Genomic DNA, 27,297 nt, shown 5'->3' with positions numbered 1-27,297 from the left:
AGCCATTTCCTGTTATTTTTGTAGCATTCCATGTCTGTTGGGTTCCTGAGTGTCATTGCAATTCTGGTAATTAGTTCCACCTGTGTCTTGTTGGTTCCACCCCAGTCCATATGCAGTATATACTTACTGTACTACTACTATACTGTATTTCTTTGTCTAGCTGCCAGTTTTGTTTCCTTGTGTTCAGCTAACTAGCTAGTTCCTAGTGTTTGGATTGTTTGGTATCCTGACTTTTGCCTGTTTTTTGACCTACGTACTGCCTGCTCGTCTTTGTACTTTTCCCTGCTGTAGAACAGTTGATTAAAGAATCACTTAATCTTCATCACGCCCAGCTCTATCTGTGCTTTTGGGTCCGCCTAAATACCGACTGTGACAATTCAAACAAGTAAAAATTCTTTTAAATTGAGAAAACAAAAGCAACTGAACATTATTCCCAATATTAATATTTTTTGTGAAAAGACAGATTTGTCAACAGAGGAACTTGAAGTGAAAGTGAATTAGACAATTTATATTTAGAAAAGGCAAAGGGTACTTTCATACAATCTCAAGCCCGTTAGATCGAGGGAGGGGGGAAAAAAAAAAAAAAAATCACCTATTATTTTTTTAACATTGAGAACCATAGGCAATTATAAAATAATTAACAAATTGACTATAAATGGATCTGTCACTGAGGACCAAGAGAAATACTTGACTTTTATTGCAATTTGTACATATTTAGTTATTTTATGTTATTTTTTTTCTAAATGCCATAAGGAATTTTAACAAAACCATTGATACTAAATTCATACAATTTTTGGAGGATACTTTAAAAATTGAAGAGCTAGAATGGCCTGAATGGATTAACAACCGAGCTTTATAGATTTTTTGGAATGACAGAGTGACATTATACAATGTTCGTTTAGAATGTACCTCATCTGGTAATCTTATTAATACAACGAAACAAGGGATAATCACTTTAATTCCAAAACCACATAAAGACATACTCCTAGACAACTGGAGACCTATCACTTTATAATAATTATAAAATTTTAGCTCATGTTTTTGCTGAGAGTAGGCCTACTAAAAGATATAATTGATGAATGCCAGTCTGCATTTATTAAAGGGAGAAACATATATAATAAAATTAGGTTAATACTTGATATGTTATAGTGATTTTATTGACTGATAAGTTTGATTTTGTTTCTTGACTTTCTTAATAGAAGGCTACATGGGAGTTCCAATATGCTATAACTGTAGTTGACTACTATAGTGAATGGCCCAAAGTTGGATTTTCAGCCAATGCTACTACTACTGCTGTCATGTCCTTCCTCACTTCAGTTGTCAGCAGACATGGCAACCCGGAGGCCATAGCCTTTGCTGCTTTCATTGCTGAACAGGACATTGCTCACCACAGAACTTTAGTCTACCACTCTGCCAAATGTAACCTGTAAAGCATTGAGATGATGCAGTAGAATCTTTAGTAAGAATCGCTATGTGTCCGAATTTATTCTTCTTACTCATAAGTAGCTAAGGATGTTTTGACTACTCGTGTATAATGCATTCACTTGCAGTTCTCTATATCGCCACCGGATGTGATGATAGGGTTATGTCAAAGAACGAGGAACATATAATGAGAAAAGAAATGAATGAGAAAATACGCTATGCTGTTCTATGTTGAGTAAAGAGAGAACCTAGTCCACAGACATTTCCTGCGTGTTTTCCTGCGTGTTTTCCTGATAGCCACCCAACAGCATGCAATTCAAATGCAAAATGCATTTTGAAATTGAATGTTGAAATTGCATATTGAATTGCCATAAAATGAAATGCAAATTGAATAATAAAGAGTCCATAAAACCTCCACACTAGCGTGACAGCAGCAGCGTTTAAAATGAATTTGTGCCGTCTAGCCTGCAGGTGGTGATGTGCGCACAGAGAGCAGCAGTCATCTGTCTAGAGCTAAGAAGAAGAAAGTCCATGGTGTTTTTCCTGGGTTGATGGCCTGCACTGGATAGCCTGTCAAAACTGAACTGAAACGGGAGCAGCGTGGGATAAAATCCATGAAATGTGTGTTACATTTTGTTGTCATATCATTAAGTGTGAAATGTATCGAATTACGAGAAATAGTTGAGGGGTCTGTAATGAATTGCTAACAGTAGTATTTCTTTAAGTGGTTCACTACTGTTATGGCCACATCAATAACCTACTAGAACGCATATCGTTATAAACGCTAATGTAAGTGTTTCGTATAATAAACATTTCTAAGTTAAGATGCGAAAAGCTGTTAGTAATGATGATAGTGGTAAACGCACGTAGAAGTATGAACATTTTGTATTTTTGCCGTAAAACAAACTTAATATGAGATACTAACCTTTAAATTGCAAAGTTACTTTGAACTGAGATGACATGTATCTGGAATTTGGAAATCGTTAGAAGATTTTTGGTGGTTCAGGTGCACAGTAAATAAAGATACACTGTCAAAGGTGAATAGAGCATTTAAATTAACCAGACCTGCACTTCCTCACTCAACGTTAATATCCCATAAATGGTTCGCTGAAAGTGAATTTATTTGTAGCATACAGCTGGCTAACTGCACTCAGCTAACTACGTTAAATGGCAGCCTAGCTAACCGCAAACAACAACGAGATTAGCTATAAGTTAGTTTGATAGGTGAATGCATTGCTAGGCCGAATATTTAATTAATAGCTGTTTTTTTCTTCATCTCTAACTTTCTTTGTGTGTTAACGCTGTTGTAAATGCACCATTTAACGTTATATCTCCAGTTTCTTCGATATTCTGTTCATACGCAACTCTGGGTAACGTTAAGTTAAAAGTAAAGACTTCTCGCTAACTAACTAGCTCTAACTATTTATTTGTCGTAAGGGTTCTGCAGCAGGAATTTTATGTATTGTTTCCTTCTCAGTCTTGCATAGAATGCATAAAACCAAATGGCCACTGATGTCCTTTGCAAGCAATAGTCTTCAGGAATATGATCCGATATTAAAGTTAACTAAATGTTATATTTTTAGGTTAACTGCTTAGCAATGGGTTTTATGTAGCTTATGTCGAGACGATATGTGCATTATAGCTATTGCAAAGTGAGTTATATCTCATTCGACTAAATTATGTATATAAATAGCCCATTAGTATGTTGTGAAATGATTCGTCCTTATGAGTTGACAGCAGCAGAGCAAGAAATTATTTATCTAGCTACCTTGAGGCTTTTGTTCACACAACTGACCTAGTTGTCACCATCAGATAACATTTTCTGCTACTAACCAAAATTTTTAAGACGTTTTAGATGTACTTGATCGAAATTTCTATTTGCGTCCTCTTATGTACAAATTATTACCCATTACGTATATGTTAATACTGATGGATTTGGTGATTGAATATAAGAACTTTAAGTCTGTGGGGATCATTGTGACATTTATCCCTTTTGAAACATGGGCATATCTTGATAATCCATTCATCGCTGCAATTATTTACTCAAGATAGATTATTGTATTATTCTCACACCATGACTTTGAAGATTTTTGCTTAACTGAGTTGTTTTTAACTTTATATATTTGTGTTTTGTGCTGCTATTTGGACCAATCACACCAAACACACTACAGACATGTTCTACTATATTTTTTATTTTTTAGACATTCATATTTTGGTTGCAACCCTATGTGCTGTCATAATGGCCAGCATTACGTTGAATGTCTGTGTCTTGTTTAGAGAGGATGCAGATTGTTAAAGTCTACAAAAGTACTAAACTGGGTAACGTTAAACTTGGAGCACATAAAGAGTGCTGACTGCAGATAGGGTGACGTTTTAATTGAGTTATAGGGGTTTATTTATTGTTCCCACTTGTGGGCCATTTAAATGAGATGATCTCTGTCAACATCTTAGTTTGTACATATGTTATTAAATTGGTTTTGTGTTTAATTTGAAAAGATTTTTCATGGTTTACCATTTACAATTATAAACAGACTTAAAGAAAGTAAAACTATGGAATGTGGGTGTGGAAATGTGAACTGAATTTACACTCTGTAACCAGCTCTGATAGATGTGCTGTTTATGTGATGAAGGTGGAACAGTGAAACGGTGATTAGCACTGTTGGCTCACAGCAAGAAGGTTCCAGGTTTAGGTCTCCTTCGACATGGGGCAGTTCTGTGTGGAGTTTCTTCATATCTGTGCAGATTCTCTCTGGGCAGTCCAGCTTCCTTCCAATGTCCAAATACATGGAATTTGGTGTTAGGTTTATTAGTGACTCTAAATTGCCCATAGGTATGAATATATAGCCATGTAGACATGTATTAGACTGGCAGTCTGTCCACAGTGTTCCCCACTTATCACCAAATGTCATCTGGGATCCCTGGTTGGCAGGATAAGCAGCTGATAATGTTTCGATGGATGGAAGTATTTGATGACAGCCTCATTTTTATTTATTTATTTTTTGTACTCCTTGTTGCATTCAGCAGGTGCCATTCGGATTGGTTAACTGTGACTAAGTCTTGAACAAGACAAGAGAGATCCACTGTTCCTATTCTTGATCTCCTGTTCCTGACCCTCTCTGAAACACATCTCTCACCATGAATGAAGTTAATATAGTCAGAGAGGGCTGGCTCCACAAAAGAGGTAAGAGGGATGAGGTTCAATTCAGTTCAGTTCAATTCAGTGCTTTATTGTTATTGTAATAATAACACCAGTTATAAATAAACACGAAACATTAATAGAGTATCATGCAGCTGCATAGCAATAATGTAACAAAAGTGGTGCAAAAGTGCTGTCTAATAAATATTACTGTTATTAATAGCACACAAAACAACATACAATTGATGCCATAAATATAGTAGTCAGTGCAGGCACAGTTGTTAGAACAGTATCAGTAATGTACGCAGCATACAAAGGGCATAACAAAAGTAAAGGGTCAGAAAAAGACGTGGAGTGTTATCATTGCTGCAACAATGCAAAGTCCAGTTCACAGTTATTATAGTGGTGTAGGATAATGGATAGGGGTATAGTGGGGGGAGACTGTCCATTAACTAGCCTCACTGCCTGAGGAAAAATGCTGTGAGCCAGTCCAGTGGTTCTGGAGCGTCTGGACCTCTACTTTCTACCTGAGGGCATCAGGTGGAGCAGGTGATGCGCAGGATGGTATCGATCGCGCAAGATGTTGTTTCGTCTCAGGCAGTGGGTGGTATAGATGGTGCTGATCTCCAGGAGAGTAGTCCTGATGATTTTTCATGCTGTTGCTGCAGTGCCTGCTGATCAGCCCTACTGCAGCTGGAAAACCACACTAAGAATCCATAGGTCCATAGGTTCAGAAAGGTATTCTCATACTGATAGTTTACAGTAAAAGAAAGCTCAGTATTGCAAGTATTATGGAAAATACTTGGCCTCATGTAGCTAAACATCGGCAGTTAACTCTATGTAACAGTCAGATAGTTCATTTTAAAATACCTATGATTTTTATATTGAATGAATGATTGGAATTCTTCTTCTCCCAGGTGAATATATCAAAACATGGAGGCCCAGGTATTTCATTCTGAAGAGTGACGGTTCCTTCATTGGCTACAAAGAGAAGCCTGATCTAAACGACCAGACTTCACCACTCAACAACTTCTCAGTGGCAGGTCAGTCCTCCAGATAGTAAAACATAACCTGAACAAGGACCTTTTCATGATAACAATTGCACTTTTAAAAACTATCAGGTGGATGTTTTGAGTTTCGTACAGTTCTGAACCCTGTTTTTAAATCTTCCTCTAAACATTCACCTTGTGTATACACAGAATGCCAGTTAATGAAGACTGAAAGACCCCGGCCCAACACATTTGTCATTCGTTGCCTGCAGTGGACCACTGTCATTGAACGCACCTTTCATGTGGACAGCAATGATGAACGGTAAGAAAAGTACATAAAGCAAGCTGCCAAATGTGACAAATTATAGCAAAAAACATTTTCAGTAATGACTAAATAGCATTCACGAGCCTATATGTAATAGACTCTGTAAATTACTCTGTAATTGTTTGAGGCGTAAGTGATTTAATGCCTGACAATTGCTGGGATTTTTGCTTCTTAGAGAAGAGTGGATTCGGGCAATTCAGTCTGTGGCAAATAGTTTGAAGATGCGGGAACAGGAGGAAGAAGAACCAATGGATGTATTTGGATCACCCAGCGAAAGCAGTCTGGAGGAGATGGAGGTGGCTATGTCTAAGAGTCGCAACAAAGTGGTAAGAAAATTTATTGTTTGGGACGTAACTGCATCATGGTCTGGTGTGATCTGATCCGAAAGACTATTAAAAACACTTCTGCAATATGTTTATTTTCTTCTTTAAGTGACCATTTCAAAACACAGATAAGGAGGCAAGGAGCGTGAAACTGTAGCTATTTTATTCTGTTATAGATTTTTTTTTAGACTCAATTTTGTTTAAATCTGTACGTTGGAGGTTATGAGTTAGCACGACCCGTGAAGTCATAATATTAGGACATATGCTCAAGTAACCCAGAAGGTTGGTAGAAGTTGTTTGTATGTATAATGTATAAATTCATTGTAATGCTATTTCGCCATATTTCAACATATCAAAAAAAAATACTCGCAATTTGACATCTGCAATATGTTGACATCATGTATACCAAATTTGTCACAAATCTCATGAAAGATGTAAGAGAAGTATGTTAAAGTTAAATTCCATTGTGTGTGAAAACACACAAAATCCCAAATACCTCACTTCCTGTTGGGTGTGGCTATAGCAATGTATATGCAAAAAATGTCTGTACTGAGGAGTTCCATACACCTATCAAGTTTGGTGTATGTAGCTGAATCTACATGCCAACCACAAGACTCACTGACATAAGCACACATTACTAGCTTGCCAGACAGTGGTGCTATATCGGTCTACCATGTTGCTTATGTGTATATCATCATAGTCATTATTCTCAATAACCAGTGAAATTTGATGCTTATCAAGCAATTCATGATGAATGTATGACACATGTCCTTTTTATTTGGCAAGATATCTAAATGCATCATAGCACCATTTTGTCTTATTACAACATATCAATATAATCCTTCCAATTCGACCTCTGTAATATGTTGACATCACATATACCAAATTTGACGGAAATCTGATGAATGATGTGAGAGAAGTATGTCAAATTCCGTTGTGTGTGAAAATACACAAAATCCCAAACACATTTGTTGGGCGTGGCTATAGCAATATAATTACAAAAAATGTTCATCCTCGGCAGTTTGACGGACCTACCAAGATTTGTGTGTGTGCGTGTGTGTAGCTGAAACTACATGCCAACCACAAGACTCACTGATATAAGGGGGTGCCACGTAGTCCCTGGGCCACACCCATGGCTTAGACTTTATGACTGCTCACTGTGGTAACAGATGTGTGCGGTAAATTTCGTGAGTTTACACCCATGGGAACCAGCTCAAAAATGGCCCCATTTTGGCAAATAATAATGATGATAATAGTGCCTCCGGTGGTTGGGCCCTAACAAGAGGATTCCTGAACAAGACATATAGGATGACTTCGCTAAAAATGCTTGTTTAATTTTGAGATGTCTTTTCCTTAGATGTTTTTTTTTTTTTTTTGTAGTACACAATTTTACACTCCCACTTTTGCTAACATATTCTCACATGTGGCCTTGCTGTTTATAGACAATGAGTGACTTTGAGTACCTGAAGCTGCTTGGTAAGGGGACATTTGGGAAGGTGATTCTGGTCAAGGAGAGGTCAACCGGAGTACATTATGCAATGAAAATACTGCGCAAAGAGGTCATAATAGCCAAGGTGAGTAATAAGTACAGTGTGTGTGGACACAATTAGTTTTGTGAAAGAAGTCACTCATCTCACTTCACCAGTTTGATCGCACAAGACACCTCCAGACATTCAGCGGGCAGTGGAGAGCTGTCAGCATTATTTCCAGTACAGGAGAATTTCCGTGCAGTGAAAATTAACATTTTCATTTACTATTTCCCATTACCACATTCTTTCTCTAACCTTAAACAGGTGGTTTGAATTACCTTAACATTGTCTTAACTAACTACAATGCACAGATGGGATTCAATAGCAAATATTAAAAATAAAAAATCACTGATGTTTTGTATGCACAATGCAAATACCAGAAAGTGAACTAAAAAATAAATTATAGAATAATTTTGAATCTATATTTTGACCCACAAAGTAGCCACTTTTTGTACATACAGTTCTGTTTATAAATTTACATTCCCCTGAAATGCTCACCATTTTTAAAAGCTATAAATGATCACTTAGAAAACTTTTCTTTATAAAGAACGTGGTTGTATAATACTGTAGTAATTGCTGTTGTCATTATGATTTTCAAAAGGCAGACAGGTTCAAAATGGCCAGTGTTCCTCAAAATGTTCCAGGAAATAGTATGTGCAAATGTATAACTGACCCGTAGTGTTTTATCCAGCAATATCAGATGTCTGCCGCAACTGGTGTCAGAATTATTCAGGGTATATGGGAGTAATGAACAGCTCAGATTTATTATCATTAAGTAATGCATTACAAGTGACAACTTGGACAAAAAGAGGTTGTCTCCAGAACTGGGCTTGTACAATGCATGGCCCGAGCATGGCCCATGGCACTTGGTCAGCTATCATGTGAACTGAAGAATAAATGCTGTGGATTAGTGTACCAGTATAAGTGACCAAGTGCTTTAATTATACAATAACAACATTAACATGGAATTCTCACATTGGCTTATGAATGTTTAATTAAAACATTTAACAGGTTTGTGTATAACGTACAGGAGGATCATTTCATCCATGTCCTAACAATTACCCATATTCACTCGGAAAAAATACTTTTTAATACCAACTGTGCTGGCATGAGCCTACATAGTCCGAAAGATTTAAAGTTTGGCTGTTTGACCCTGTGTAGGATTTTGATATACAGACAAAGAATGACTTAGAAGTAAGTCAAGTTAAACTTTTTTATCCCAGAGAGGCAATTTATTTTGCAGGCAGCGGTGTATAAAACACGCAAAGTATATAGGTAACACAATGTTACAATAACCATATACATATACATTCAACATCACATACAACATCAAGAAGCCAGAGCTGTCGAGAACTCATACTGTTTAGCAAAGCAGTTGTGACTGGGGCAAAAGAAGTTTTAAATCTATTTGTCCTACATCTTGGCAGAGCGTACCTACGACCAGATGGTAGCAGGTTGTACTCTCCAAACAGAGGGTGACTACCGTCTGATAAAATGGCCTCTGCTTTCTTTAACAGCTCTGGCTTTATATAAAGCAGTCAAGGAACTCAAGTCTGTCGGTTCATCATCAATTATTGTCCCCAAGTAGCTGCATTGCTGCACCACCAAAACAGCCATGAATATAGGTTAGGGACTCAGAGGCTTTCTTCAAAAATCAGTGATCATCTCCTTTGACTTAGACACGTTGATGCCCAGGAAGGAGCGACTACACCAATTTGTAAAATTGTCCAGTACTGGGACATGATCAGTGTCGTTGTCATTGAGCAGGGACAGTATTACAGATTCATCTGCAAACTTGAAAATGTGCCTGCCCTGGTAGTGACTTTGACATTCATTTTTATATAAAACAAATACAAGCAGTGAAAGGACACAGCCCTGGGGGGAACCGGTGGAAGATGAAAACACATTGGATGATATACTGTTAACCTTCACTTTCTGGGACCTGTCAGTTAATAAATTGATAAGCCAACTCATTAAACCAGGAGCAATGTTATAAGTGCTAGTGAGTTGATCTGCTACAATATGAGGTTGGATACAGTGGAAAGCAGAGGAAAAATCAATAAAAAGCAGTTGTGCAAAGTTCTTAACACCATCCAGATAACTCTGGACAGTGTGAAGGAGGGTGTCAACAGCATCCTCTGTACCCCTATTTGCCCTATAAGCGAAATGGAGTGGGCCCAGTTTTTCTAGAGTTGCATCGAGAATTTCATTCTTGATGATTTTTTTCAAAGGCCTTCATCTGCACTTTATTTTTGTAATTGACTTTTGCAAGTTTAAGTTCTGTCTTAACTTGCTTCTGCAGTTCCCTTCTCCGGATTGTGTCACCATGGTTAAAACGGATCCCTCGGATTGATTATATTTTTCAGAGATGTAGACACCCATGGTTCATCATAAATATTAATTAATTTCCTCGGAATTATTAGGTCCTCACAAAAATTAATGTATGCAATGATTGCCATCCACATCAGAGCAGACATTTTCAAACAATTCCCAGTCAGTCCAAAGAAAATAGTCCTGGAGATGCTGGATAAGACTTGTTGACCAAACCGGAACCAAACGGTGCTCTGGCTTTGTTTCCTTCAGGACGGATTTGTAAGGCGGAACCAAATAAATGCGTGCCAAGAGGGGCTCTGTAAAAGGATTTATATGCACCCTTGATGGACCTGAAGCATATGTTCAGGCATTTTGTATTCGCAATGTTAGAGTGATGTTCACCAATGGAAAGTGTTTGATGGCCTTAATGTTTAGCTGCCGTAGCCGCCAGTTCATATGGGCAGCAAATCAGGTAAATGATGTGTTTTGCTGCAGATGCTTATACCATTTATCAGTATATTGCAATGTGTGTAACAATGATGGAAAGACTTCGACTTGTGTCTGAAAGCATGCTATGCACAGTTACCATATCTTATTACATGTGTAATTGGCTGTTGCATCTCAGTCAGAGATGCCTGCTGATGGTTGGTGCACCTGCAATGACTCCTGGGGAGTTAAGATGCAAATGAATTTAAGCGCTGCTCTGGTTGCTCTACCCTGGTTGCTGATTCAAAGACACGGTGGCAGAATAAAATGTTATATATCAGTTACATTCTTGTACCCTAGCTGTTTGAACATTAGAACACTTTGCTGTCCTCAGATTAAAATAAAGATCATGTGAAAACAGAATGTCACCATGTTGATGCCTTGCTCTGTTTTAAATTTTGTTTTACATGGTTTCAGTGTTTCTGACTGTAATGTGTTTGTTGGCAGGATGAGGTGGCCCACACAGTTACAGAGAGCAGAGTGTTACAAAACACACGACACCCCTTCCTAACAGTAAGCACAACAAATAACCTTCTTATTAGAAACTTTTTTTTAACAACACTGTCTCACATAGAGCAGCTTCCATGCACTTAAGATGTTCTGTTTCATATGTCAGATACTCCTTACACCAGGTCAAACTGAACCTTGGGTGCTGAGTCCCTTCGGCATGTTTTTTGCCTTCATTGTCATTTAGCTGTGCTACAGTTCCCTTCCCAGTTACTTTACAACTGTCATCTTTTAATGTGGTCATTTTATTTCTGCAGACACTGAAATATGCCTTTCAAACCCATGATCGGCTCTGTTTTGTAATGGAATATGCCAACGGAGGCGAGGTGAGATTCCACATAATATATCACATTTACGCTCCCCTCCAAAAGTATTGGAACAGTGAGGCCAATTTCTTTATTTTTGCCGTAGACTGAAAACATTTGGGTTTCACATCAAAAGATGAATATGAGACAAGAAATTTCAGCTTTCATTTACAGGTATTTACATCTGATGAACTCATTTGTTGTTTTGGCAGTGTGTTTTGGGTCATTATCAGTTTGGTTGCATCTTTATTTAAATTGTCAGACAAAATGTTTCTTTAAACTTCTGAGAGTGGTTGCTGATGAGTGGTTTGCATCTTCTGGTGTAGCCATTTTGTTCATCAAATCTTCTGCAAACAGTTGATTGTGATACCTTCACTCCCGCCCTCTGGAGGTTGTTGCTGATGATGTCACTAACAGTTGTTTTAGGGTCTTTCTTTACAGTTCTTGCAGTGTTTCTGTTATCAACTGCTGCTGTTTTCCTTGGTCTTTCCTAAGTCTGTTACTTAGTGCACCAGTGGTTACTTTCTTCTTCAGGACATTCCAAATGGTTGTACTGACTCTATGGCCAATCTTTGGGCAATGGCTCTGATTGATTTTCCATATTCACAATTGCTTCAAAACCCAAATCTGAAACTGAACGTAGACATTCAGCACAATTTATTGTTTGAATAGTCAATATAATAGGACACACGTGGGAAACAAAACACTCTTGTCGGTCAAATGTGCCAATACTTTTACTCACATGAAAAATGGGTGGGTTCAAACAAAAGGTTCTAAGTTTAGTATCAGATTCAAATATAAATACCTGGAAATAAAAGCTAAAATGGTCATCTCTTGTCTCTACTCATCTTTTAATGTCAAACCCAAATGTTTTCAATGTACAGCAAAAAAAGGAATTGGCCTACTGTTCCACTACTTTTGGAGGGGAGTGTACATAGATGTACACTAATGTCACTTGGAGTCAGCAGCTTGCTGTGCACACTCAAACACATAAATTCTAATGGGTAGGTTTTTTGACTCCATTTGATTTATTCTCTTTCAGCTCTTCTTTCATCTGTCACGGGAGCGAGTGTTCACAGAAGACCGGGCACGCTTTTATGGTGCTGAAATTGTGTCAGCACTTGAGTACCTGCATTCACGTGATGTTGTTTACCGTGATCTGAAGGTGATTACTCTTCTCAAATACATGATATCTCTAGAGAGGATGGAAAGCAACATAGGATATAATATGCGACCAGGTAAGGGTTGGAGCGTGATCTCGTCGTGGGGCCTTGAAGATTTATGACAGCATGACCTGATAACATCTTTGTCGGCCACAAGAGAGATATATATATATATATATATATAGATATATATATATATATATATATATATATATATATATACACAGTATCTCACAGAAGTGAGTACACCCCCTCACGTTTTTGTAAATAGTTTATCATATCTTTTCATGTGACAACACTGAAGAAATGACACTTTGCTACAATGTAAAGTAGTAGTTGGCTGTACAGCTTGTATAACAGTGTAAATTTGCTGTCCCCTCAAAATAACTCAACACACAGCCATTAATGTCTAAACCGCTGGCAACAAAAGTGAGTACACCCCTAAGTGAAAATGTCCAAATTGTCCAAAGTGTCAATATTTTGTGTAGTGCTATGAATGCATCCAAATGTAACAGTGTAAAAGCCATGGTTTGTCTCTAAAAGATATATGTTGTATTTAAAATGAATTCAACCATTTCACTTTAGTAAAAAAAAAATGTACTTACAGTATGTATATAACTGTGACTATGACTAGTACACAGGTTTGTAGTTAGCTGAGGGGTAGATAAAAATTTCTTACTTTTTAGGCTTAAAAGAGTTCAGTAAGTTGTCATAATAACCATGATAATGAAACTTGGCTGTGTATATTATTTTACGGTTTTAGCTGGAGAATCTGATGCTGGACAAAGATGGCCACATCAAAATCACTGATTTTGGCCTTTGTAAGGAGGGTATTACTCCAGAAGCCACAATGAAAACCTTCTGTGGAACTCCAGAATATCTAGCACCCGAGGTAAGGCACTGAAACTGACTGGGTGACACCACATGCAAACTGGTATTGACTATCACAGTCTACTGCCCTCATGTTTAAGTAAATGTGCTGCAAATATGAATAATCACCTACATATTTACATATGTGTTATTTGTGACATATGATTTGATATTTTCTTTTTTTACATGTATGTGTGATGCAATTAAAAAAGTGGACAGCTGAGGTGTTGAGCAGTGCCTATGTAGGACTTCAGAGTTATTTTCAAACCTTCTGTTAACGCTCCTTGCAAGTACTGCAGTCTAGACTATAATTATTTCGATTTTTGTGCTTCACTTTGCTTCAGCACTTTCAATTTGAAGTAAAATAATAAATACTACATTAAAATGCAATATCCCAGCTTTATATTGGGTAGGTTTATGTCTAGTTACAAAGGTTTCTTCTTGTCTGAATTCCCCTTCGGAAAGCTTTTCTTATGTTATCTTACCTTATCTTATCATATCATATCTTATCATATTGTAGTGAATTTAAATATATACGTGTATTGAACGTGAAGGTTTATTATGTCTAATTTGTGAATTATGAATATCATAATCCATCTTAATAATTTGGGGCACCAGATCCTTTTTTGGTGGATCAACCAGTCAGTGACTAATACAAGATATCAGTCTACAATCTGAGGGAGAGTTCTCCCGATTCAGTGATGTATTTACTGTGTGAAACAACATTAATGATACCAGACTGTACAGTTGTCTTTTTAAGGATTATTCAGCTATTTACACAGGGGGAAATGGAGGGAGAATTTATTTGAGAAACTAGCTGAATTAACAAATAAAACATAACAGTCTAACAGCAAGTTGTTTGCAGTGGTGGAAAAGAAATCTTGAAATTAATTTATGTTCTGTGGTCTAAACACAGTTTAGGAAGAAGCTCTAGTAATTATGGAGACCAACTGAGATTAGTGTGAGACAACCAGTACAGCCACAGGTCACTTGCTTGTCCTCGGGTTTATTGAGGCTCGGTCCATTCGTCTGTGGGCTGGTCCAACTGCAGTCTGCCGGTGGGAGTAGGAGAAAGTAGGCGTTCCCCGGAGTCTTGGGCTTCGGGCCTTAGTCCGTTCATCGGCTTTCTTGCTCTCCGTCTGGCTGCTGCAGGGTCGTCTCATGGAGTTGGTTGATGTGAGATGGTCAGCTGGAGGACCACCATACGCAGGGAGAATGTCTTTGTTTCTCCTCTGCTGGGGCAGTAAAACAATCTCTATGTCATGGTTCTCCTCTAGCTCTCTTTCTGAGAGTCTTTCTCCTCAAAGCAAGAGGATCTTGAGAGTCTGGACATCTCTTAACTTTCTCTGAATCTGTCTGGAACTTTTTCCATTTCTGTTTTCTTCAGAGTTCAGTTCCAAGAGTTCATTCTCAAGTCTGCTTCAAGTTCCAATTCTGGTTCAGTTCTTGTTCTTTTCTCTGTTCTTTTTCTCAGTTCGGTTGCGTGTCTGTGTAATGTGTTTTTGTGTCTTGCCGCGCTGGGTGGGAAATCCATCTGATTTGTCCTTCATTCTGCATAACACAATGTGATTGGTCCAGGAAGTGCTCCATATTTGGTTCAGTCTCCTGACTGCAATGGGCAGTCTCACTAATCTCTGTGAATCAAGAGATTACCCTATTCTTTGTGTTGTAAGTTTTAAGTTTTTCTAAGATGGAAACAACAGTTTCTTTTTCCACCCAGCAAAGTTTAAACACATGACAAACTTAGAAACTAATCAGAGTCAGTCAGAACAACAGTTCAGCACAACATGAATGAAAATCAATAAAACTTCATAGTTATATAGAGATTTACTACAGGCGGGAATAACATAAACAGTAGCACAGCTTCTATATCACATCATAGTCTGACAATGATGCTCTGTAGGTCTGCTCACACTTGTTACATGTTTATCAACCAAAGCAGGAATAAGGACAGGATATGAAGACCAGTTCATAAGTCATTGTATAGGTTTCAGGTCTTGTCTGAAAAGGGAATAGTCTTAAGGTATTTATGGCAGGAGGTGAGCAGGGGGAGTCTGTTCGTTAAGAGGGGTTCGCTTTGTGAGGGCCGTTGGCCTGCTCTTTGTCAAAAGGGGAATCTTGACATTGCAGTACTTGTACCATCCCTGGAGTTTCATAGTCATAAATTACCAGAGGATATCACTTCTGCCTCATTCAGGCCCATATTCCATATGACCATATTCTCCTGCCTTTGGTTTGCTACATTACGAATCTTATCTTTAGTATCCATCCTTAAGGTTAAAAAAAACTGCTTCATTCTTGGAATTTTGCCGCACTTAAGACCAATCTCTGCTTTCTACATAAGGTTCCTGTTGCTGGACATTGCATGCTTGATCACAGGACGTGATCATTCAAAACTGCATCAAAAATAACTACTAATTCTTTTACTCACTTTTTTATTGCCATTCTTGAGAAATTCTAAGGAGGCAAACATCTGCTTTTCCTCAGGTCCTAGAAGATAATGACTATGGCCGGGCAGTGGACTGGTGGGGTCTGGGTGTAGTTATGTATGAGATGATGTGTGGCCGACTGCCTTTCTACAACCAGGACCATGAGCGTCTGTTTGAGCTCATCCTTATGGAGGAGATCCGCTTCCCCAGGAACTTGTCACCTGAGGCTAGGTCCCTTCTGGCTGGACTGCTCAAGAAGGACCCCAAACAGAGGTATTTGGCTGGACTGATTCCCTGTATTTAATTATTATGGACATACCTATGTAATTCTTTCACAATCTTCAAACTGACAGGTTAGGTGGGGGTCCTAATGATGCCAAAGAAGTAATGAGTCACAAATTTTTCTTCACCATCAACTGGCAGGATGTGGTTCAGAAGAAGGTAAGACTGGTAATTCTTAGGGTTCCAGGAAGTAAAAAAAAAAAGGTTTTCTTTTTATTCAGAGAACACAATACATGTCCTAGCAGAGTGCATAGATGTGTTAGCCAAGGTTTAAAAACTCTCACAATCACCTTTAATAGTGTGTAGCTAAAATGCCTACATTTGGAATTATCCTGTCAGACTTGTCTAACGTGCTGCTGGTAATAGAGAGTAAAGAAAAACATAACCAATGAAATTCATCTCTAAAATTTAGACTATATTATATTACGTATTATATGTCAGACTTCATAAGGCTGCATTGATTTGTTCGGTGACATTTATAAAAAATGTGTCAGCATCAATATTTTTCGACACATGATTTTTATTAGTGCTTTGTTTCTTGGATGTGTTATCCATAATTTCTTTATAAAAGAGTCAATTCTTTAAAACAAAGTTTCCTTCTAAATCACTGCATGCTCATAGCAGTTGTCATTGGCTCTTGTCATTGATTAGCTCTGGGCAACAGTGCAATGCTACAGTTTCAGAAAACAAACAGGAGCTATTCTGGATGAATTACCACTGTTGTCATTTAATGTGCGTTGAATTATGATTGAATTTGTTTTGGATTTCTAAAACATTTATTTAAGTAATAAACACTCTTTCTTTGTTGTTTATTCTTTATCATGTTGGAGTTGCTGTTTTAAACCTGGAAGCCTTTGTTTACATTTTGTTTGGTGCAGCATTATAAAGTGTATTGTGTCTGTGAATAAAAAGAAAACCTCATTTTATACTTCCTGTAGCCTCGGAATTACCAGTACTGCATTATAAAATAAAAATGTCTTAAATGGTCAGATGAATTTCTTGAAGAAAAAAATATTTATTCAGATTGGCCAACTAATCACTTAGATAGTTGTTATATTAATCATTAGAAAAATAATCATAAGTGGCAGCCCTACAGACATGGTTGTATTCTAAATGTCAATTTCCTTTGAATGCACTAAACATGTTTTTTCAATTTCTATCCACCACTGAATAAGTATTATTTTGTGGCAAGTGATGATGACCATATTTTGTGCTTTATGAAAGCCTGAACAAAGTAAATCTACTGAGCAGATCTCTTATAATTTCTAACTGCAACAAAGAGAGCTTGTTTTAACTATGTTTACATGTGAATGATAACTACCTGAGTATCCTGCATTCCAAAGGCTTAGCACCCAGCATACTCTAAACCAGGGGTCTCCAATCCTGGTCCTCGAGCACTTCTGTCCTGCTTGTTTTCCAGATATCTTTGCCCTACCCGCTGCTGATTACCTGAATCAGGTGTGTTCAGCCAATCAGAAACTGGAAGAACAGAGATAGTTGGAAATCCTGCAGGACAGTAGTGTTCGAGAGCAGGAGTTGGAGATCCCTGTTCTAACCACATACATTATTCAAGAGTGATAGAGCTTGTCCATTATAAACTGCAGTAATCGTAACATTGACAATATAGTAAACCCAAGCTTATATTAATGGAAGATATTTCACTGTTTGTGAATGATGATATTGCATTGATTTTCTCCCAGTGCAGCTTGCCTCACATACCCTTTTCTAAATCCAGGATGTTTCCAGTTGAATGACATCTTTTCTTCTTCCTGCCTCAGCTCACTCCACTTTTCAGACCACAAGTGACATCAGAGACAGACACCCGGTACTTTGATGAAGAGTTCACTGCGCAGACCATCACGCTCACCCCTCCAGACAAGTGTAAGTAGCTTCTGTAGAATTGTCAGGCCTGGGCAGTGTCAGTGCACTGATTCAGCCTGATGCAGTACTGTCCATAATAAAGGTCTGGTTTCTCAGTGGAAATGTGGCAGCTAACATCTGCTGTGTTCTTACAGATAACACCCTAGACTGCGAGGACCCCAGCCAGCAAGCACATTTCCCCCAGTTCTCTTATTCTGCTAGCATAAGAGAGTGATAGCACTCTACCACACTCACACACACACACAAACGTGAGGCATGAACACCTTTGGCCACATCCCTTAAAGCTATAAAGTGACCAGAACCTCAATCTTTAATGAGGTTTTGGACCTAGCAGGATTTAAGTGCCTCGACTGTTGGCCATATTGTTCTATAGAACCCTTCCCCCCGTCATCCACACTACAGACAAAGCCTGGCCACACTGGCTGTACTGTATCAAACTGGACCTCAGTACCTCACATAGGCATCAGCACAGCTCAGCAACACAATCAGGACTCTGTCTGTAGCACCTTCGGATGGCCTATAAACAACTGCTGCTTTTTTGGACTGTAAATCACCAGCCATTTTTAATGCTCTCCTTATTATTGTCTTATGAGAAGCCATACAGTTCCTTCATGACGTTTCCAAGTGCTCTTCTTCACCAACTAGCTGTTATCACTGGTGATAAGTATATGAGGGAGAAAGAAGAGTGGCAGTTTGTTTGGTGTGATTTTGTTTTGTTTTGTGTTTTTTTTTCTTTTTTTTTTTTTTTTTTTTTTTTTTGTTTGTTTGTTTGAAAATATGGCATCAGATTCAAGATGAACGTCATCAGTTTAGTCAAAGTGTGCCTGTGAGAGCATGAGGTTTTGTGTGTGTCTTTATACGCACACTACGCTTTCCTGATATACATCAGGAGCAACAGATGAATTGACACATTATTAGTCTTCATGGAGAAAAGTTTTGGAGAAAGGCTGTCCTTTTTAAACTGTACAATAAAAACAAATCACTTGTACATTAGTTTGCTCTCACCTCCGAATGTGATCTTTGTTAACAGATCTGTTAAGTGTGGCACAGCAAATAATGGAAAATGGGTATACTTTGTACACAAGATACATGTTATTTATGCAACACTTTTTAATTCTGGCACATTTTTTTTAGCTTCCTTAATCAGCAAAATACAGCAAACGTCATTTTAGAGGCTCAATTCGCATTTAGTGATTTAAAGCATATCTTGCTTTTTTCAGCTTGCCCAAGTTCACAATGTTGCTGAAGGTACCCTGGATAGGTGACGGTGCTTAACACATTGTGCCTGTTACACCAATTACCAAAAACTGTTAGATACCAAAAATTAGTATTGAATGTCTGGTCAGAATTTAATGCTGTTGAAGGCTTCCTCAAACGGATTGCTGATTCATATAGATATTTGGCTAGCTTGAGATTTCTTAATTTCAACAAATTTTAGGTGGTATATTAACACCACTTTAGAAAACCTGAAAAAAAGGATAACCAACTGATATTGTCGGACTTTTAGAGAATATGTTAATGTTTGGAATGCCATCCTTTCTTGCCATTGAAAGCTTATTCTCTAATATTTCCAGCTTTCTCACATATATGTTAAATGCCTCTAGCTTTTCTAGTAGTAGTAGTAGTAGTAGTAGTAATTTCTCAGATTGTACCTCACCATCCTGTACTTTACTTACTGGAGGTTTTGTTCTAAGTCTGAAGTTGTGGCTGACAGTTTTAGTCCTCTGGGCCACTTAGTATCTGTCATCTTTGTGTAAATCCTACTGTTCTTGCCATGTTCTAGTCAGTGCTTTTGCTTTTCGGGCTTGCTGTTGCCTCAAGAACTGTTTGGATATTTTGTTTGCTGGAAAGCTAGCTGTGCATGTTCAGAGCATGGTCTGTTGTGACATTTTATGTTGCAATGTGGACTTGCAAGGATGTAATTTTTTATTAGTTTCAGTCCTTCTCTCTGTTACTAACAACATAAAATGGTAATAAGGAGGGGTGCACCATTAGATTTGCAATACTGGGTGTTACGCTGTACATGAGTGTACACCCAAAACTGTATAGGTGCTACACTATTGAGTCACTCAGTAAATGAAGAGCTGGTGCAGAAAGCCTACTCTACTTCCCATTGCTCACTAGGCCTTCTACCACATATGCTGTTGAATAAAATGTTATTATCTGGCAAATGCTGTTAAAATAGTTTTTGTTATTTTTGTTTCTGTCTCTTCTTTTTCTGGGTTGACTTGTCAACTTACTGTCTTCCCTCATCCTTCTTCTACCCTGAACCTACTTCACAGATGATCTTGAATTAAGGAAATTCATAACTTTAAAGAAATGTATGTGTTTTTCAGTTACATTCAATACATTTCTATGCATTTATGAATGTAATTCTCAAAAACTGTGATCCAATACATCTTTTTAGCTGTCTTACTACAGCTTTGTGTCTGTCTTTTCTTTTTGCACTGTAAAAGATTGTTTCTCCACTTGCTAATACTAATATCAGCATCAAGCAAGAACAAATCATATCAACTTTTTAAGGATTTTAATTCCCATCTGCACACTCAGACTAATTTTTGTTATGAGAGCATGAGACAAATGCCAATCTCCGATCACAAAAGCAGAGCTGATAAATTGGGTGTTTGCCTGACACGTTTTGCTAATAGTTTATGCTGTTATTGTAATCCAGCCACAACCACAACAAATTTAGTGTATATATCCCAAGATATCTTTGTAAACTTACTGTGAAGCATGCACACAAAGTATTTTATTCAAGTTGTATGATCAGTGATCATATTATTGTATCTGAAGAGGACGAAATTATCTGGCTTGGGCTAAGCAGACTAAAATGGCTGCAGCTTTGAAGCACTGTCTTACCTCTGGCTTTTAATGTCTTAATATGAGAAAGTGTGTCCCAACTTTTGAGTGATACTGAATATAAGTAGGTTCATAAATGCTCACACACAGGACGTGTAAGCGTGTAAGCTCTCATGTTCAGGGGATGAAAGCATTGAAGTGTTATGTTACCAAGTAACTGTCCTATGCTTGTCGTCGGCGATGCCACTGTATGCTCAGGTCCAGACACGTGGTCAACGAACATGCGCTGTCGGGGAGCGACCACGCCTCCACCGGCCTACCTCACATGTTAAATCGGCGTTCACGTCCTGTGGTAATGCGGCACAGCACTGGGAGGCTCGGGTACGCTTATAGTGGATGTATTACAGTGTATATGGATGCCGGACTCAAAATAGTTCCCACCCACTTGAATAAAAATTGTGTCCAATCATGGATAGAATAAGGAGAACTGGATACTCGATTACAGGATGGTGAAAATTGCCCATGTCATATAACCTACTCCATGCTTTATGTTCAGGCTGTAAAAATGACCTGGATGTTTTACTTTATTTTGTACGGTGGCCGTCAAGGGCAAACGTGCTGCAAAAGAGAAACGCTGCAAAAGAGAAACGCGCTGCAAAAGGGTTAGTCTCCCAACGTTGTATGACATTTTGATCAAGTAAACAAATGTAACAGAACATTGTTAGCACATATTAGCACATGAGAACAATCATCAGAGGTCGCTCATTCTGTTGCAATTCAACACTATAACCTGCATCATTACGCAGCCTCCAAAATGAGACGTGACTTATATCACTACATGTGTCTCTCTCGCCTCTGTAAAAGTTCTTTGTTCATAGCACCCCTCAGTTCGGGGTCCCCCTATCGGCCTGGCGCACTTCCGTTGTGTTCTCTCTTTTGCAGCGCGTTTCTCTTTTGCGGCGTTTCTCTTTTGCAGCGCGTTTCTCTTTTGCGGCGCGTTTCTCTTTTGCGGCGTTTCTCTTTTGCAGAGCGTTTCTCTTTTGCAGAGCGTTTCTCTTTTGCAGAGCGTTTCTCTTTTGCAGCGTTTCTCTTTTGCAGCGTGTTTCTCTTTTGCAGCGTTTCTCTTTTGCAGCACGTTTGCCCTTGTCGGCCACCGTAATTTTGGGCCCATAGAGCATTGTACACCAGCATCAAAATGGCTGACTTTCTGTTGGCTCCTTGCACACATGAATGGGACAAACTAAAAAAAAGTATCCTATGTATTTAGCTACTTCTTTTCCAGTGATTCTCTATGGAACAGTCTTTTTGGGCCAGTGTGTGTCACATGATGAACACAGTAGCAACACACTTTGAACACTACACCAAAATTACTTTACAGCGCAGCATCTACAGACCCTCAGGTCTGAAAACCAGCAGGAAGATTACAGTCTCCAGCCATTAACGGAGTGTCACTTCCTTTTCTGGCACAATAGAACGAAAGCAAGTATACTTCTACTTTTCTGTTCTGCTGGTTTTCAACTGAAGTTATCTTCAGTTTGACTCTACCAAACATTATTATACAGCCTGTTTCACCTGGGGCTAATTTAAATGGTTGCCTGATGAAACCCCACATTTCTGGATCTTTTGCCACAGGATGAGAGCTGGATACCTGACTACAAGAATGCACCCCATCTTCCCACTGAAAATTGCTTGCCTAGTGTATGTGCCAGACAGGCCCACTGTGGGTCTTGCTCAAGTCAAGAGCAAGATAATCCCCCAGTCCTTGTTCTTGATTAATTAATATTAGGGTTGAACTAGTACTTGAAGCTTCATCGTCCACTTGACTATCTTTTTGGAATAGTCCTTTACACCTAGTTGCAAAAATAATGTTTGTTTTATGATTATGATTATGATGGTTTTAATGATTATTAATAAAAAGGGCTGAGACTGAACGTCCATAAAACAAAAGACTCCAGGAGGACAGGACAAGACCATGTGGCCCTCCTCATAAACAGAGAACTAGTGGAGACAGTCACCACCTTCAGGTTTTTGGGCACCCGCAACTCTACAGTCCTCTCCTGGATATCAAACACCAAGGCCTTAGTAAAGAAGGCTCAGCAGTGGCTGCACTTCAGTGGCTGCACTTTCTGCATGGACAAGAAGCTGCTGCCCTTTTATGACTCCTCTGTGGAGAGCGCACTCACACATTTCTCATGGGTGTGGTATGCAAGCTGCACAGCTGAGGTCAGAAAAAGTGTACAAAGGGTTATTAACACTGTCCACAAAAATTACTGGCTGCCCCATGCCCTCCTTGGACAACTTATCCAGATCTCACTGCCTCACAGGGAATCACAGGGAAAACTGAACAGAGAAACTGGATGCATTAATGAATTATCTTTAAAATGCTGATAAAGACAGTAGGTGATTTTGCAGTGGTGGAAAAGGAATATTGAAATTAATTTGTGCTCAAGTCCGAGTACAACTAATGGCAATTTGAATTATAGAAGGCTGCTTGGATTTAGATTCGGTGTACTTCATTAAACTGGAGTGGAGACATCAGTTTATGCCACTTAGCTGTGGGTTGATCTGACTGCAGTCCAGCCGGCAGGTTTAAGGGGGGGCATTGGCATTCCTCAGAAGTCCTCTGGCTGCGGGCCCAGGGTGCCTGTTCGTTGCTGGGTTGCCCTCTTTGTCTGGTCGCTGACTGTCAGCTCTGCTGGATTATTCATTATTCTGATGTCGCAGCTCCATGGATATTCACACACAACTCCTAATGTTCAACTTTGCTGCATCATTGAATCATTGGGTATGGCTGGACAGGCTTGGGCATTTGCAGCAGTGTCAAACCTGTTGAAGAACTTGTTGAATTCATTGGCTCTGTCCCTGGTGCCTGGTTGTTTTTTGTAGCCAGTAAAGTTGTTAATTCCTCTCCACACTTCCCTGATGTTGTAGATCTTTCTCTATTTTGTTTTTGTAGTCTCCCCTCCTTGAATCGCCACCTTATCATGGTGGAGGGGTTTGAGTGCCCGAATGATCCAAGGAGCTATGTTGTCCGGGGTTATATACTCCTTGCGGTGAAGAAGGAGCTAAGCCGAAAGGCGAAGCTCTCGATTTACCGGTCAATCTACGTTCCTACTCTCACCTATGGTCATGAGCAAAAGGACAAGATCTCGGATACAAGTGGCTGAAATGAGCTTCCTCCGCAGGGTGGCCAGGCGCTCCCTTAGAGATAGGGTGAGGAGCTCGGTCACCCGGGAGGAGCTCGGAGTAGAGCCGCTGTTCCTCCACATCGAGAGGAGTCAGTTGAGGTGGCTCAGGCATCTTCCAGGCATGTTCCACCAGGAGGAGGCCCCGGGGAAGACCCAGGACACGCTGAAGGGACTATGTCTCCCGGCTGGCCTGGGAACGCCTCAGTGTCCCCCCAGAAGAGCTGGAGGAAGTGTCTAGGGAGAAGGAAGTCTGAGTATCTCTGATTAGGCTACTGCCCCCGCGACCTGGTCCCGGATAAGCGGAAGAAGATGGATGGATGGATGGTTTTTGTAGTCCTCCTTAGCGTGCTTTATTCTCCTCTTCAGCTCATGTTGGACATGTTTGAGCCTTTGTTTGTCTCCATCTTTAAATGCCTCTTTTTTTCTGTTTAAGGATTGCCTTGGTGTTACTAGTGATCCAGGGTTTGTTTTTAGAGAAACAGTGCACAGACTTTGTAGGTGTAACAGTGTCTCTACAGAAGTTGAAGTAATCTGTAGAGGCACTGTAATCTGTAATCTGAAACAGTCAACCTGTCTGTCAGTGTCCATACTGTTCCCTTCAGCTCCCAGCAATATGTTCCAATCTGTGCATTCACAGCAGTCAGAGACTCAGTTGTGTCAGGTGTCCATTTTCTAACTGTGATGGTGGTTGCATATTGCTTCAATACACAGGGTTTATAACAGGTCTGCAGAAAGACCAGGTTGTGATCTGACCTGCCGAGTGGTGATATATATACTTAAACAGATTACCTTAATCGTAAATAGATTATTTAGTATTAATGCTGCCTTGGGGTCGTTACATACCTCTGCTGTTCTTCTCTGAGGACTGGACTTTCGCAATGGGCTATTTTTACTGGAGGCACAGATAAGCACTGGGTAGATGTCAAATCTTGATCTTAGTGACAGACCAAACCATTTTGGAAAGTAAAATTGTTTTTGACCAAGGAAAATTACAAAGATAAAAAATAAGCTTTTATGTGAATCACAACTACTGTAGTAGGCTACCTTATAAAGTTTTAATTTTTGACAAATTATACTTGCAGATTATTTAACACTCTGGGCCCTGGACAAGTTTTGACATGCCTTAACATTTATGCTTTTTTCAGTTGGTTTTAAACATATTAATGGCTAAAGTCTGATAACACTGTAATCAGCACAAACTGGGCTACAATAATATGTGAGCAGCAAGTTTATACATGATTGTGTTTTTGAGAAAACAGCGTTTAAGCATGGTTAATGAAAAACTACAATTTTAAGTCACTGAAATAAGACCATAAAACACATACAGAACATTGGTTCACAAGACCTTTGAGAACTGGATCTTGTAGCCTAGAGCTTTTGCTTCAAAATGATGACGTGAAAGTCATCTTGTTCACTCATTCACTGAAAACAATACACTGATTACACTTTTCTAAGGCCCTTTTTAGTACAAAGGGCATATGCAAGAAGGCATGCATGATCATGAATAATCACGTGATTCACCTGAGAATAATAAACTGCATAATGAGCCTTTCAGTCAGAAATGTGGCTAAAAGGGAATTACTAATCAGGAATTATATCCTCCGCAGTGTCTAGTCGCTCCTCAAATGTAAATGTTCATCAATTGATTCACGTTTTTCCTCTGACAAGAAAGTAAATGCTTCATTGCTGTCCAGAACCATCAGAAGTGCAAAAAAGAGATCATTTGTTTTTGACTTGAATTGTTTAAAAGTAGGCATTTCAAGCTTTCTATACATATATTTCTCATGTCTTTGAGGCAAGTATTCGCTGATATTCTGGTTGTTTTATTTACGTGTTTGTGAAGAGAGATGAGAGACAGAGAAGACAGAGAGCGCACCCTGTCTGCTTTCTGTATTTTACAAAAGCACAGCCTTTTGTTATTATGAGTGTGTACAAATAAAAGTAGACTCTTTACAGATTTGAATGATATACTGCTCTTATCTGTACGATCACAACTGACGGAGTAATTTAGGTTGTTTTTGCCATTATCAGGAGAAGATGCCACAAAATGCGTTGGTGCGTTCGTTGACACTTAGTGGTCCATTTCGCCACTGACCCAGTGTATCCCTCATATTGGTGGCCTTGGCACCAGGGGCCCACTGCATATATGCCTTTACCTCTATGGCAACTTTTTACATTTTTTTATTTATTTATTTATTTTAAGGAAAATCAAAAAATAATGAGTGATAATTTACAAAGTATTTGATTCACGGTGTGCTTGAACAGTTTTTCTGACATCTCCATTTGTCATTCAGGTTTTTTGTTTTTTTTTGTGGCCATTGAGAAAATCTGTCTGTGGGGCCTGGATAGTGGCCTATCCAGAGCTCATAACAGGCTATGTAATTCGGACTGTATAAATGCGCTGTTTACTATTACGGTACCAATCACTTTAGAGAACCTTTATATTCAATTGATGTCCAATAACTAAGTGGAAGAAATAGACCAAGTCTGATGTAAAATAAATAAATGTATTAAATAAACAAATGAAATGTAATGAAATGTTAATCAGATAAAATTTAGAAATAAAAATTATGCAACTCAGCACAGATAACACAAAGAATATGCAGGCCTGCGTAAATCAACAATAACAAAGAAATACAAATAAACAGAAGTATAAAACAACTGAGATCTGGCAATGAGGTATGTCAAAGTCTCACAATCTGTCCCAATAGTTTCAGGGCAAACCTCGCTGAAATCGACAGCAGATGTTATTGAGTTCGTTGCAGTGTCCTCCTGGACAGATGAAGGAAGTGATGGCAATCCAGGACAAAGCTGATTAGTGACTGAATGAACTGCTCCTTGTGTTGACACCTTCTGAGGTATTTTGCCAGGTGTTCATTCACTCACAATGTGGTGTTTGTATTTGAATGTGGGTGTGGTTCTATAAATAAAGAATAAAAACTCAAAACAGTCTCAGACTCTGATAACAAAATGGCGCTATACTAATGTCACATGAAGCAGCCATGTGAGGAGCACGTGAAGCATGACAAAGAAAAACACTCACTTTCTTCGAGGACGCACACTGATCAACACCTGTTCACAAACTCCGTGTCAATCACAACTGACAACTGACACAACTGACTCCGTTTTGAAGCCTCTTTTCTCACTCACTTAATACTCGAAGACAGACTCCAAATACACAGTTCTCGACAGTTTGCCTCGATAATCGACAAGACAGCGAGTTTTTATGTCTTCTCTGCACCTTGCCATAACGGATCTGAATCATAAAAACTCGCGAGGCTTGCACTAAACCACGCCCACTTCAAGGATGCGCTGATGAACTGAACACTGAGTCGACTCTTTTAAATGAA

The 27,297-nt window shown here is 38.9% G+C and overlaps 1 protein-coding gene across 3 annotated transcripts; it reads left to right on the top strand.

Moving 5' to 3' along the window:
* Positions 1-1,918: 1,918 nt before the first annotated feature.
* On the top strand, positions 1,919-20,378 carry LOC113142847 (RAC-beta serine/threonine-protein kinase-like). 3 transcript variants are annotated; one of them, XM_026328161.1, is made up of 14 exons: positions 1,919-2,043; positions 4,447-4,603; positions 5,476-5,601; positions 5,758-5,869; positions 6,048-6,198; positions 7,638-7,769; positions 10,971-11,036; positions 11,288-11,356; positions 12,378-12,500; positions 13,262-13,390; positions 15,856-16,070; positions 16,151-16,238; positions 17,858-17,960; positions 18,095-20,378. In XM_026328161.1, exons 2-14 carry the CDS (start codon positions 4,558-4,560, stop codon positions 18,172-18,174), a joined length of 1,440 nt encoding a protein of 479 aa, XP_026183946.1. In that variant the 5' UTR covers positions 1,919-2,043; positions 4,447-4,557; the 3' UTR covers positions 18,175-20,378. The 3 variants fall into 3 exon arrangements, with proteins under 3 accessions (XP_026183946.1, XP_026183945.1, XP_026183947.1); XM_026328160.1 differs by having other exon boundaries at positions 1,921-2,043; positions 4,444-4,603; XM_026328162.1 differs by lacking the exon at positions 18,095-20,378 and having other exon boundaries at positions 1,921-2,043; positions 4,444-4,603; positions 17,858-17,968.
* Positions 20,379-27,297: the final 6,919 nt, after the last annotated feature.

Source organism: Mastacembelus armatus, chromosome 14, assembly GCF_900324485.2.
Source record: "Mastacembelus armatus chromosome 14, fMasArm1.2, whole genome shotgun sequence".
NCBI classification, from domain to species: domain Eukaryota; kingdom Metazoa; phylum Chordata; class Actinopteri; order Synbranchiformes; family Mastacembelidae; genus Mastacembelus; species Mastacembelus armatus.
Note: the sequence above shows the minus strand (reverse complement) of the source record. Positions and strands in the feature narration are given on the sequence as shown.